The sequence below is a fragment of the Ictidomys tridecemlineatus genome, chromosome 5 (genome assembly GCF_052094955.1).
Source record: "Ictidomys tridecemlineatus isolate mIctTri1 chromosome 5, mIctTri1.hap1, whole genome shotgun sequence".
In the NCBI taxonomy this organism is placed as follows: domain Eukaryota; kingdom Metazoa; phylum Chordata; class Mammalia; order Rodentia; family Sciuridae; genus Ictidomys; species Ictidomys tridecemlineatus.
Genome location: NC_135481.1, coordinates 16,123,912 through 16,137,661, shown reverse-complemented (window position 1 = coordinate 16,137,661; position 13,750 = coordinate 16,123,912). Strand labels below are relative to the sequence as shown.

General features: G+C 42.6%; 1 protein-coding gene across 1 annotated transcript in view; it reads left to right on the top strand.

Annotated features, from left to right (window-relative positions):
- Window positions 1-13,750, top strand: part of Iqch (IQ motif containing H) — a 134,891-nt gene that overhangs the window by 73,967 nt on the left and 47,174 nt on the right. Inside the window, exons 11-12 of the mRNA XM_040275165.2 lie at window positions 469-589; window positions 3,738-4,024. Coding sequence (XP_040131099.2) covers window positions 469-589; window positions 3,738-4,024 — 408 coding nt within the window. The remainder of the gene's footprint in view (window positions 1-468; window positions 590-3,737; window positions 4,025-13,750) is intronic.

Here is a 13,750-nt window from a genome sequence, read left to right as displayed (position 1 = left end):
AAGAAAGATCTCACCAACTCTATTATTTCTCCTAAGTTCAGTGCAATTAGGGCCACAGAACAAAAACCATCCCAGTCTGAAAAATCTCAGGGACAAGCAAGTTAGCTCCACATTTTTCAAAATGCAAACTAAGGCCTAGAGTGGGGAGGTCCATTGCCCAAGGATACTCTGCTGGTCAAACTGCAGTGAGTCCAAAACCTGGGTTTCCTGACACCCAAACCAAAGGGGGCCTTTTGTAGACAACAGGCACAATTAGCAGCAATTTTTAGGGGGGCAAATCACTTTGAAATATGAAAACTGAAATGGCCGGAAAAATAGAGAAAATTTTCAAAATGGCTTTCTGACTCTGGGTAAACAGTAACCACATTTTTTTTTTGCCTGTTGGAGGCCTGGTTTTTAATCACTCCACAAGCAGTTTTCATTTCTGTAGTAAAATTGCTTGTGGTTCTATTTAATTTGTTTCTGCAGGAGCCAGCTCTGGTGAAGATCTCTGAGGAGCTGGCGGGCATTTTAGCACAGCACGCACAGCCAGTCAATGAGAAACGGTTCCCGACGTGGAGGAAATTCCTCCAAACATTTCTCAGTCAAGGTAAATAAGACTGGAAAGTTTCCATTGAGGAGCAGTCCACACAGCCTTGGGTTCCAGTTTGGGGTCAACCAGGGCCTGTGTAGATTCTTTGTATGGCCTGTATTGGCTTAGAAAAGTGCTCCTGCAGCTGAATTTTTCTTTTAAGTGTTGCCTAAATATTTATCTTGCACCCAGCCTCTTCAGTAAATAGGAACTGAGCCTACCAAGCATGGCGTGTGTATCTCAAGATGCTGGGCCTTTTTTAACACCAGACCTCTCCTGAGGGGTGGGCTGTGGATCTCATCTGTGGCCTTAAGCAAGGTTCTTAGGCCCTCGGAGGCCCTGGATCCTCGCTTACCTGCTGCACAAGGTTGTTGGGAGGACTCAGCGAACTAGAGATATGAAAGTGTCTGCCACAGGTCTCTAATCAGTGCTAGTTTCCCCTTCCTTTCACCCTCCTCCCTCCTCATCTTCACTTTCTAAGGACATAGGAGGCTCAGCTGAGGGAGTAAATGGGACAGATGATACTAATCCCAGTCCCAGAGGTCCCTGGGGGACCACATAAGGCATTGGTCACACAAGGCCTTGTTCTCTTGGAGTTGCAGTGTAGGTACCTATGCATTCCCACAAGAACCGCGAGACAGGGTTAGTTGAACCTGGCCTCAGTTTAGGCCACACAGGGGATCTTTCCACTCACTGTCAAGTGACGATGATAAGAACAGTACATTAGCATTAACATATAATATAAGATGATAATATTACGTTAAATGACAGCAGCAGGAACAGCACAGTAGCCATCAGAGCATGGTATGATGACACACCAAGCACTCATGGTACTTATTACATGCCAGGCACTATCCTACATATGCGTATATTAACATATTTGATCCTCCTAACAACTGTATGAAGTGGGTAAACATTGTAAACTCATCTGATAGAGGAGGAACCCAAGGTAAAAAGATTAACTCACCCCAAATCTCTCTGCTCACTCGTAGAATAGTCCTTATAAGGCTACCTGTAGCAGAGCAAGGTGGCACATACCTATAATTCCAGCAGCTCAGGAGGCTGAGGCAGGAGCATCATGAGTTCAAAGCCAGCCTCAGCAAAAGTAAGGCACGAAGCCACTCAGTGAGACACTATCTCTAAATAAAGTACAAAAAAAAAAAAAAAAAAAGCTACCTCCACATCACTGTGGAGTCTTGGCCACAGCCAGTGGGTACATTTATTAAGGAACATGTCTTAGCTCTGGGTATTAGAGAGCATCAGAATGGACAGGGCTGTGGATTGTTGGATACACTGGCTGGACAGGGTATGTTGATGCCCTGGGAATGGACTATTTAAGCAACAGAACGGACACAGCCATCTGATAAGAAAAACAAGGTGCTATGTGACCTCCAATATCCTCTTATCTAAAAGTCTAGGATCCACAAATTTCCACATGCACCCATGCACAGAAAAGTAAAATTAAAAAACTCATTCCCAGGCCTAAATGGAAGAACATGAGTTTCCTTCTACAGAAATAAAATGTTTTTTAAAAAAATCAAGAACAAGGGATTTTTTAAGGAAGGAGGGAAAAACATGAAGATCTTCAGGTCCATCCAAATCAGGGTGTTGGAAAATTTCCAGATCTTCCAAGGCCAGCCTACAAAGCATTCCTTGAAGCTATTTATGTGAATCCCTAGCCTGTATCTCAGCTGAGCTACATGGGAATACAGTTGCTAAGCTTCCCATGCATCTCCTGTTCATCTCTATCCTACCCCTCAGCCACATTGTAAACACAGGGCTTATTGATGGGAGGAAGGACAGACTTCATTAACCCAGTTTTATAGATGAAGAAACTGAGTTTCAGAAAGTCAAAGAATGACTTGGGCAAAGTCACACAACTGAGAAATGGTGAATGGGAACACAAAGTTAGATCCTACAACTTTAGTACATCTTAGAACCTGGTTCTTGTAAGTAATGTGTCTTTGAAGGCTGTGCCAGGCTTGGAGCCTGGTGCATTCCAGCAAGCCCTGTGTGAATGCTCTCTGATGGATCCGGGCATCCACCTGCCCCATGACTCTAAGGTCACCCTCTCCCACTATTTTCTGTTTTATTCTACTTCTTTCCTCTCAAGGGTGCTTGTGGCTACAAAATGTGGCACAGTTTTGATTTCCATAACATGATGGGATTACATCAAAGAAAATAAATTCTTTTTTTTAAAAAAAAGAGGGATTAATTGCTTTGAAAGGAAAAATTAACAATGAACAGGTTGTGGTCATGAGGCTGAGAAGATAATTTCTTTGAAATAAAAAAGATAAAGCTGTCTTGTAAGTAATAAAGGACAATATGTTTCCACAGAGGCACTATCTTGCAAAGTATAGCTGACATAAGTTAACTGAATCAGGGACCCACTCAACGTTTTGTTTTTGTAGATTTTGGTGGGTTTTGCGGGGGAGGTACTAGGGATTGAACCCAGGGGCACTCGACCACTGAACCACATCCCTAGCCCTATTTTGTATTTTATTTAGAGACAGGGTCTTACTGAGTTGCTTAGGGCCTCACTTTTGCTGAGGCTGGCTTTGAACTCACAATCCTCCTGCCTCAGCCTCCCAAGTTGCTGGGATTACAGGCATGGCCACATCTGGCTGGTGTTGACTTGTTGCATGTGCCTTGCCAAATCCTCAGCAACTGTATTCCCATTCAGCTCACACTAGCAGGCTTCATTTGAAGAAAAGAACATCTGGGACCAACCAAATGAATAAGTTAGGGCTAGAATGTGTACCCTCTGAAACAGTTTTCCTTTGAAACTTGGCATTTGTCGGGGATATCCCTAGCCCAATTTTAGACATTTAAGGAAAGCATCTCTTGTTTGAAGTACAGTGTCTTCATTGATGTGATCAGAATCAAAACTGCCATTCTTCGTGCCCTATTTACTATAAGCCAAGCATTGGGCTGAATACATATAGATACAGTTTGTCTAAGACTCACACCAACCTGGCAAGGTAGGTCTCATTATGCCCATTTTACAGATGAAGAAAAAGAAGTTGAGACTAAGCTACTTGCCCAAAGTCTCTCAAGAGATGGCTAGGACAGGACCTGAGCCCATGTCCAACTGCCCAAGCCTAGGTCATCTCCTCCTGTAATCCCTGAGAACATGTCCTTTCATCTGCTTCCATCTTTCCACCAGGGGGCGTGATCGAGGCCTTCCCACCTGCAGATAGCATCACCAACCTGACGGTGGACATGCTGATAGAGCCCAATGGAGAAATTAGGTTGCTGTCAACGGGAGACCAGCTCCATGCCGAAAGCCCCTTCATCTCCTCTGGGACTACCATGCCTCAGACCTCCGTGGATCCCCAAGTTCTCAGTTCTTTGTGTCTCCAAATTGGAGAGGCCTGCAAGACGCGAAATGTGATTGGTCACTTTTCTGTAGATCTGGTGACTTTTATTGATCCAACCACCTTGGAACAACAGGTAAGTTGAACTGATGTCACATAAAATACTGAAATTCTTCACCACCCCAGACCTCCATGCAAGGGACGATATGAGGGGGCTCGCTGTGCACTGGTGAGCTGACTGTAAATCTGCGTCTGTGTGGTGCATGTCCACCAGGTGAGATCAGGTTTTATGTCTAGAAATAGGGCCAAGGTCAATCTCGTCTGGATATAGCTGGAGTTTAGATGGCTGCAACTCACCCTGCATAGCTCTGTGACTGGGCCCGCAGATCTGTCCACTAGCATTAAGTCTGTTACCGTGAAACTACTTCATGCCAACCAGGATTGAACCTATTATATTCTGTTCTTTTCATAATCATTAGAAAGGAGTCAAGAGTCCTTGTTTCTACTTCTTATCATTAGTTCACCAGCAACTTGGTTTGTTGATTTTTTCATTTAAAAAATGTATTGGGAGATATTTCAGAAATATAAAAAGGTCTAAATAATTCTATAATCAATATCATGTGCCCCCTCCTGTTTAAGAAATAAAGTGATGTCCAGGCCTCCCTAAGTTGCTGAGGCTGACTTTGAACTCAGGATCCTCCTGCCTCAGCCTCCCAAGCCACTGGGATCACAGGCGTGTGCCACGACGCCCAGCTGGATAAATACTTTTCAATCTTTTTTCTTTGCTTTGCTTTTTGTTTTTCCTCCAAAACCGCAATGTTTAAACTCACGACCTCTTCACAATTCAGTTCAGTTGCTCCTCTTTTCTTGTTGGGTGTCCCGCCCTCGGTCTGGAGAATGAAATAGCCTTCTAGCCTCCCTGTCTCTGTCTCCTCTGGCCGCCCAGTATTGTAAATATACTTTAGTTGTTTTATATTCATTATTCTCAGTTTTATGATTCTCCATTTCAGATGATGGCTTCAAAGCGAGAGTTTATGGTCTTGGCAGTTTTCAGCTTGTTCAATAACCATTTTCCATTTGCCTTCCCAGGCCTTGTGTTGGTTTTACATTCTGCACTCAGGCCCACGTGTTGATAGGGGAAAGGACAGACTGAAGGGCCCTCGGAAACCCACCTGGGGCGAGGGAGGACATGGACCTCGCAGGAAAGCAGGCAGAGGAGAGGCAGGGAGGCTGCCCTCCCACACGAACGAGGAAGAATGAACTTGGTGGCTCCTAGCGTAGCAGGGAAAATGAGCTATAGCGACTGGTGACTTGTTGATTTGAGTGTGACACAGGGAGACCTGCACACAGCAATGAGAAGGATCTGCTCCACCCTGAGTCCTAGTCCTTCCCTGACCAACCACCCGTTGGGACTTCTGGGAGAAAGTTCCCTCCCTTCCCTGGGCTGGCCCTGTGTTCCTGGCCAGCCTGTCCCACCCTAACTCCCCCTACGTCCCTCTCATTCTCTCCTGTTCATCATATGCCCTCTTCTACAGGGCCTTGACACGTGCTGTCCTTCTGTCTGAAATGTTCTTGCCTCTTCATGATCTAATTAGCTTGCATTCCCATCCGTGGTATTCCAGCTCAGAGATGCCTTTCCTCACTCCCTGACAGAGTCAACCCTCTGCTATGGGCTCTCAGACCATCGTGCACCCCTTTCGTATCCCTTATCTCGGTTGCAATTTCAAACTCGTGTACAGGATTATCTGGTTACTATCCATCTCCCTTTGTAGTTGGTAAACTTTCCTGAGGCAGTTACTACGATGTCTCCATAAAATGCTTAGCACTTACCTCTACTGTGGAGCAAAGTAGATGATGAATAAATGTTTGTTGAATGAATGAGTGAACAAAGGAGGTGTTCTAGCAGCTGCGGGATAGGATTGCTGCAGGTTGGTTTTGGGTGGATGAATGGGATGGGAAATATTAACCCAAGGTTCTCTGATTTCATCATACCATGACCTCTTCTTGCCCCTGCCCATTAATACTTGAACACGTGATCATTTGTGTTACTATTATCCATAGAAAATGGGGAGAAGTGCCCAGTGGCCACTCCAAAGGGTGTTTCTACATCAGCAAGGAAAGTATGCTTATTCTCTGTGTATGATAGATTACTTGCAAGTCATAGGCATTCTCTAACCATTTTACAAGTGACATCACCCCAGAAAGCACCTTAATTTCTTTTCCAACTGGGTTGCCTTGTGCTGCCTGAGAAGAGAGCGGCCCATTATCAGCCTCTCACTGTTGCCTGTTTAACAGATCTTTGAAAAAATGTTACCTTATTTTACTCAGCTTTTCTTCCATTACTTATTACTGATGATGCACCTCTTTTCATGTTCGTTGGACTTTTTACCTGTTTTATTGCCTGATTGCTTTTGCCCCTTTTCAACTGGATGATAATGCAAAGGTTGATTTATGGAATCAATATGCATACACATATGTCCATATATCCAATATACATGGAAGCTTATTGTATATAAAGCTACACGTTGCACATTGTCATCCGAGTGGCCACTCTTTGTCTCTGTCTCTGTCCCCACCACACACCTGTCTGCCATGTTTTTCCAAAATAAAATCACTCTTTATTCCCTTGTAACTGAATAATAATATTTGTGGGAAAAATATTCCGAGACCCCAATGTCTCATTTTTCATCAGATTCTACCTATAAAACTGAGCGCTCATGGCCACTTTTCTCCTGGATCAACTTCCCGATGCTGGCAATAGTTTTCTCTTCTCTGCAAGGAAGTTTTCCTTGTCCTCGCGCGCGTGTGTGCGTGTGTGTTCCTGTGCTAATATCAGTATGAACCCACAGGTTTCTATGTTACTTAATAGGTTGTATTTTGAAATTTTCATTAGTTTGGTGCCCAAGTTGTCTCAGATGTGACCACTAGAAGCCCCTTCAAAGTGGCTCTTGTGTCTTCGACCCAAACATTATTTTTTTTTTAAAGAGAGAGTGAGAGAGGAGAGAGAGAGAGAAATTTTTAATATTTATTTTTTAGTTCTCGGCAGACACAACATCTTTGTTGGTATGTGGTGCTGAGGATCGAACCCGGGTCGCACGCATGCCAGGCGAGCGCGCTACCGCTTGAGCCACATCCCCAGCCCCCCAGACATTATTCTTTGAGCATTTTCTTACTTCTGGCACCATGAGATGCTCCAGGTTCAGTTTTCATTTTATCTGCCCCAGACCCAGGATCAACTCAGAATCCCTGGTTTCTTCAGCAGGGGAGGGTATTAAGTTTGGGGACCTAGTGCTGTCATGGCTACTGGGGTGTCATGATTTCTGGGACCTCTCAGTGGACAGAGCTAGAACACACATGAATTATATATGTACAATGCATATAGACAATTGGGTGGATACACACACATATGCATACACCTGTCCATATATCCAATATACACACACATGCATGCATGCACCTAGAATAATTCTGTATCAGTGAATATATTTTAGAACCATGAGTCTCTGCCAATATCTCCCATTCTAATCCAATACCCCTATTTCTTTTTTTTTTTTTTTTTTTTTTTTTTTTTTTTTTTTTTTAAAGAGAGAATTTTTAATATTTATTTTTTAGTTCTCGGCGGACATCTTTGTTGGTATGTGGTGCTGAGGATCGAACCTGGGCCGCACTGCATGCCAGGCGAGCGCGCTACCGCTTGAGCCACATCCCCAGCCCTACCCCTATTTCTTTTACACTTCACTTTTTCCACACTTAACAATTTCGGCTTTAATACCTTAAAATTAAGCTGAAGGGAAAAAAACAACAACCTCCCACTTTTCCAACAAGTAAGGAACTTAATTCTCTTTAGCCTCAATAAATTTTCTCAGTTGCTCAACCAGTTGACCCCTGGGTTTCATGTAACCAGTCCCCCAACCACACATGCTGTCTCCATGGCCTGCCACACTGTGGCCTGCCCTGCCTCTGGTGCTCGGATGCCAAACCCCTGTCATTTGTGTTTTAAGGTTTTTGCAGTGCTCATCATCACGCTGAAGTTTCAAGTAGTCAAATCTAGCTTTTTTTTTGGCTGTATCATCTTGAACTTATCTCTTTCTCTAGTCTCTGTTTTCTCCGTTGCAAAATAAACAGGTTAGCTTTCCTGACCTCTGAAGAAACTTTTGGTAAAATGACCCATTTCATTAACATTTACATAGTGCTTATTTTTGGTATCAGGAAATGCAAAATTTAATAAGAAGAACCACTTTTAAAAATTTATTATAATTATAAAGATTTATGTAGACATATGTTAATCACAACAAGCAGCCAATAATTTCAAAAAGCCTAAATTCTAATAATAGCATTTTTAAACAGGTTATAATAAATCAATGGATTAAATACTATAAAGATATTAAAATGCATGATTTTGAAGAATATTTAAAGAAAATATTTCCTATATAGAATAGTGGAAGGGTAAAAAGCAGATCACAAACAGCATATGCAATATAGCAATTTTACAAAAAGAACCTTAAGACCACACTAAGTTATGACTTGTCATTATTTCTGTATAGGAGGCCAGAGGGTATGGTAGGCAGAATAATGGTCCCCAAAGGAAAATGTCCATGCTCCATCCCCAAAACCTGTGGGAATGATCTTACATGGTAAAAGGACTTTGTAAATGGGATTAAGAATCTTGAGATGGGAGATTATCTTGGATTATCCAGATGGAGCCACTGAAATCACAATAGTCCTTTTAAGAGGGAAGCAGGAGAGTGACATCAGAAAGGAAGAGGGATTTGGAAAGAGGAAAGGACCATGAGCTAGTGAATGCAAGGGTTTCTGGAAGCCTGAGGACGGAACAAAACAGATTCTCCTCTCAAGGCTCTAAGAGGAATACAGCCACGTACACATCTTGAATTTAGCCCAGTGAGACTTCTGACCTGCAGAACTGAACAGTAACTTCAAGTTGAAGCCTATCTGTTGGGATTATTTACTTACTTTGGGGAGACTCTAAATGAAACATGTGTTTATTGAGCACCTCTTATGTACAAGCCATTATGCTAGGTGCAAGAGAAGCTGCAAAGATGCTAGGGGTATGGGAGTGCCTACCTTTAGGGTGTTCGCAATCCAGCTGGAGAGACAAGCTTCAAAAATTAATTGTAAGAAAAGGGTAGCGTGCTTGCCTGGCATGCGTGCGGCCCAGGTTCAATCCTCAGCACCACATACAAAGATGTTGTGTCCGCCGAAAACTGAAAAATAAATATTAAAAAATTCTCTCTCCCTCTTAAAAAAAATGTAAAATGTTCTTCCTAGGAGACTCTCAATTAAAAAAAAAAAAAAAAGGCTTAAGCCAGTCACAGAGGCTGAGGCAGGAGAATTACAAGTTTGAGCCAACCTGGGCAACTTGGTGAGACCCTGTCTCAAATTGTAAAAGGGCTGGGATGTAGGTCAGAGGTAGAGCACCCCTGGGGTCAATCCCTACTACTTAAAAAAAAAAAAAAAGTTGTTACAGGGCTGGAGGCTTCCAGGAAACTGAGGCAGCACCAGGACCCCCCTTCACACCCTGATCCTTGCAGTCAAGTCAGAAGGATTCCAGACATGTCGCTCAGAGAAACAGGCATAAGTTTAAAGGAAGGAAAAGGGAAAAGGGGGCCCTCTCAAGAGAAAGAGTGGGTCCTCTCAGAAAGGAGAGGGACAGCACATTTCTTGTGCTCTCCAGTTTTACTGGGGATCCCAGGGACGTTTCCAGGTCGTCCCTCCCAGGCCCACCCTTGGCTTTTGCAGGATGGCCTCACTTTCAAGTCCCTGGTTATGATAACCCTAGGTCACTTTGCCCCATGCTGACTGGTTCTGATTGGAACTTGTTCTACAGATTTTATGGTTCGGGGGAATTCTCCTTATGTCCCCGAGTTCCAGGATCTGATCTGTGTAGGGGTTCAAACTCCCCCTTAGCCCTGACCCATTCGGGGTGACTCATACTCTTCTTATCAGCATTTCAGGGCCTGTGTCTCTCCTGCAGATAACAGGTAGTTTGCTGAGGAATGCTAACATGTCCCTAAGTCAACTTAAGCCAGACAGGGTGGCAGCTAAGTTGCTTTCCAAAGGTGAAAGCACATGGGCTTGGCACCGTGGGCATATTTTATAGAATTATTCCCTTCACCTCATGTTTCCACCACGCACATCCCTCTGTCCCCTATCAGGCTTAAGTGATCATTACCTAGAATAATAAAAGAACTTAGAACATAGAACAATAAAAGAGACATCAAAAAGGTGACATCCGTTTCCCTGCCGAATTGCTCACTACATGAATCCAGAGGAGAGAGATCCCTTCTGTTTAGAGCATTCAAAAAGTTTGTTTTTACAGGGTAGGTGGGATTTGAGCTGAAGGATAATTAGGATTTGAAGAAGGGTAAGAAAGGATGTATTTAAAGTGGGAACAAGGTTGTAAAGGTGGTGGTAAAACACACAGCACAGGGGGTGAGGATGATGAACTACATTTTTATTTTTATTTTTTCATGGTACTGGGGACTCAACCCAAAGGTGCTATATCACAAAACTACACCCCCTGTCCTTTTTATTTCTTTTTTTTTTTTCTTGGTACCAGGGATTGAACCCAGGGCCACTTAACCACTGAGTCACAGCCACAACCTTATTTTATTTTGTATTTTATTTAGAGACAGGGTCTCACTGAGTTAGCTGCTCAGGGCCTCACCAAGTTGCTGAGGCTGGTTTTGAAATTGGAATCTTCCTGCTTCAGCCTCCTGACCTGCTGGGATGATAGGTGTGCGTCACAATGGCCGGCATCCCAAGTCTTTTCTTTGTTTTTCATTTTAAGACAGAGTCTCTCTAAGCTGTTCAGATGGTCGAAAATTTGGAATCCTCCTGCCTCAATTTCCCAAGTTGTTGGAATTACAGGCATGTACTACCACAGCTGGCCTTGATATCTGTATATTAACAAACATCATATTCTACTTACTTCATATAAAGATAAATTTATAAGACATTCTTCAATTTCTTTTATGCATATAAAATCTCTGAACAAATAGACTGGCAAAGAATCTACTGATATTTCCAGATTGAAAACTTCTTTGTTTTTAGATCATTGTGAACTTTTAAAACAATTGTCTCTTTTATGAGCATTGAGTATTACTATCTTTAGTATTACTATCTTTATTAATCTTTACTAATCTTACTAATATTACTCATCTTTATCTTTACTAATATTACTATCTTTAAAAAAAAAGATTTGATTTAAAATCAAATCTTTAAGAAAGGGGTCTAGATGGAAAACAGCCACAGGTGCCTGGGAATGGCCCATCCTACGTATGTGAGGCGGCCACCAAAGGAAATGAAAGCTGTCACAAAGGACAAATCGTGAAAAAGACAAAAATGGAGTCCCGGATGTATATCCATGTATATTTTGTATATTCTGAAAACTGTTTCTAAAAGTTTCTAAATTCAAAATATCAGCCTAGAATAGAAAAAAAATGATAATAATCCCATTTCGATGGTATCGAATTTCAGCCCCACTCAGGCCCTTGACCAGTGAAATGCTTTGGACAACTCACTTGACCCATCTGAGCCTTGTTCTCTCCTTTAACAAGTGGTGAATTCCTGCCCTCCTCCTCCTCGTGGGGTGTTCTGAGAGGCTGGCTGAGCAGAGAGAGGGAAGGTGCTGCTCTTATTAAATCAAAAAGCATAACCATATGAAAACTGTCACAGAGACCCTCAGCAGGTTCTCAAACTGTGAGTGGAATCTGAATTGAATTAGCATTATTTTTAAAAGTCACTGAGCATTATCATCATCTCAAAGTGATATATAAGCATCAAAAGTGAATACATTTACTTTCAAGAATAAAAAAAAATAAGGTCCACAAAAATATCATAATTCCTTCTTGCTCATTTCTGTATACCAGCACCTAACAACACCCTGTCTAGCACATAATAGATGCTCAATAAATATTTATTAAATGAATGAATGAATACTTGTCTCTGAGTCCTCCTCTCGTATTCTCATTTGCAAGATCTCCCGATCTCTGTTTGCAAGATATATAAGAATTCACTGAGGGAGCTCGACGAGATTTACTTTTTCTCTTTAGGGAAGGTATTTTATTTATATAGAAGAAGGTTAACAGTGTATATCTAAATTAAAATTTAATAGGCCTTTGGTATAAACAGAAGTGCCTATTATTCAGTGTTTTTAAATGCTATAACAGGCACATTGTTAATCACAACTTAATACCTAGTGAAGGGAAAATAGATCCCAAAGGATTTTGAAACATTAAAGTAAAAGACCTGTCCCTTTTAAAGGTCTGCGTCTTTGTGTCAAGGAAAGAGCTGTGATATACAGATAATGGTAATGGTGATGGCGGTGCTGATGACTCTGACAGTGAGCAGGAGAACCACCATGACAGATTTTGCTGTGGAAACTACGATTCTCTTTCCCAGCACTGACAGTGCAGGTAGCTGGTGGCCAACTTTGCGCATAGCAAGTCGATGGTGTCACCTATGTGGCTGTCCTGGAGAGCTGGGTCAACCACCTACCCTGGAAACCCTGACCTCGGGGAGGCTTGAGCCTCACCTGAACCTCAGCTCTGGGGTAAAACCATCTGTCCACAGATAAACAAACCCAGTGCTCTGTTTACAGCGGGTTGTCCTGCCCAGGACTTCAGGTGCCCCTCTCACCGTAGAGATCCTTGTTTCCTTCCAAATGAACCAGAGACACCTCTCTCTGGACTCTGAGGTCTGGAACTGACGTGTCACTCATGAGGACAGGGAAATCTGGGCTCTCACCATAACCAGGAGGTCCCACATCTCTCCCTGTGGCCGTCCTGAGTCCTGCAGAAATGTGGAAAGTGCAGGCTGCAGTGCCAGTGCCCGGATTGCCCCGTCCCTGGTGAGTGAAGTTAAAGTCTGGAAGATTCTCTACAGAGTGCTTACGATATGCCCCGCCTTAGCATCATGAAAACAGAGCTCAAGGTCTCTGTGCTTAAGACTTTTTGTGCGATAAAATCTCCCTTGCAAAATTGTCCCCACCCCAGGCTTATTAAGGTAAAAACTGACTAATAAAAACTATGTATTTAAGGTATACACTGTGATTTGGGTGGCGGGCAGGGGGTACCAGAATGGAACCCAGAGGCACTTGACCACTGAGCCACATCCCCAGTCCTTTTTGCTATTTTATTTAGAGACAGGGTCTCACTGAGTTGCTTAGCACCTCACTGTTGCCGGGGCTGGCTTTGAACTGGTGACCCTCCTGCCTCAGCCTCCTGAGCTGATGGGATTACAGGTGTGCAGTGACATACATATAGAGTATAAAATGATTAACACAATCAGGCTGAAGAACATATCCATCATCTCATGAATGAGAGATCACCTCTGTTAGCAAATTTCAAGCATATGTTGTTATCAATTATAATTACCAGGCTGAGCATTAGGGTACCAGAACCTGTTCGTCTTGCCACTCAAAGTTTGTACCTTCTAACCGGCCTCTCTCTATGTGTCCAGTTCCAGAACACTGGTCACCACCCTTCTATTTTCTATTTCTGTAAGTTTGACTCTTTTACATTCCACATGTGGGTGAGACCATGCAGTACCTGTTTTCTATGTCTAACTTATTTCATTTAGCACAATGTCCCCCAGGCTCATTCATGTTGTCACAAATGGCAGGATTTCCTTCTTTTTAAAGGCTGAATAATATTCACTGTGTGTGTATAAAATAATAATAATTTATATATCTCTTTATCCATTGATACTTGTGTTGTTTTCATTTTTGGCTATTGTTTAAAATACTGCAGAGAATATGGTGGCACAGATATCTCTTCAGAATAATGATGTTATTTTCTTTGGATACATGCCCAGGAGTGGAATTGCTGGATCATGTAACAGT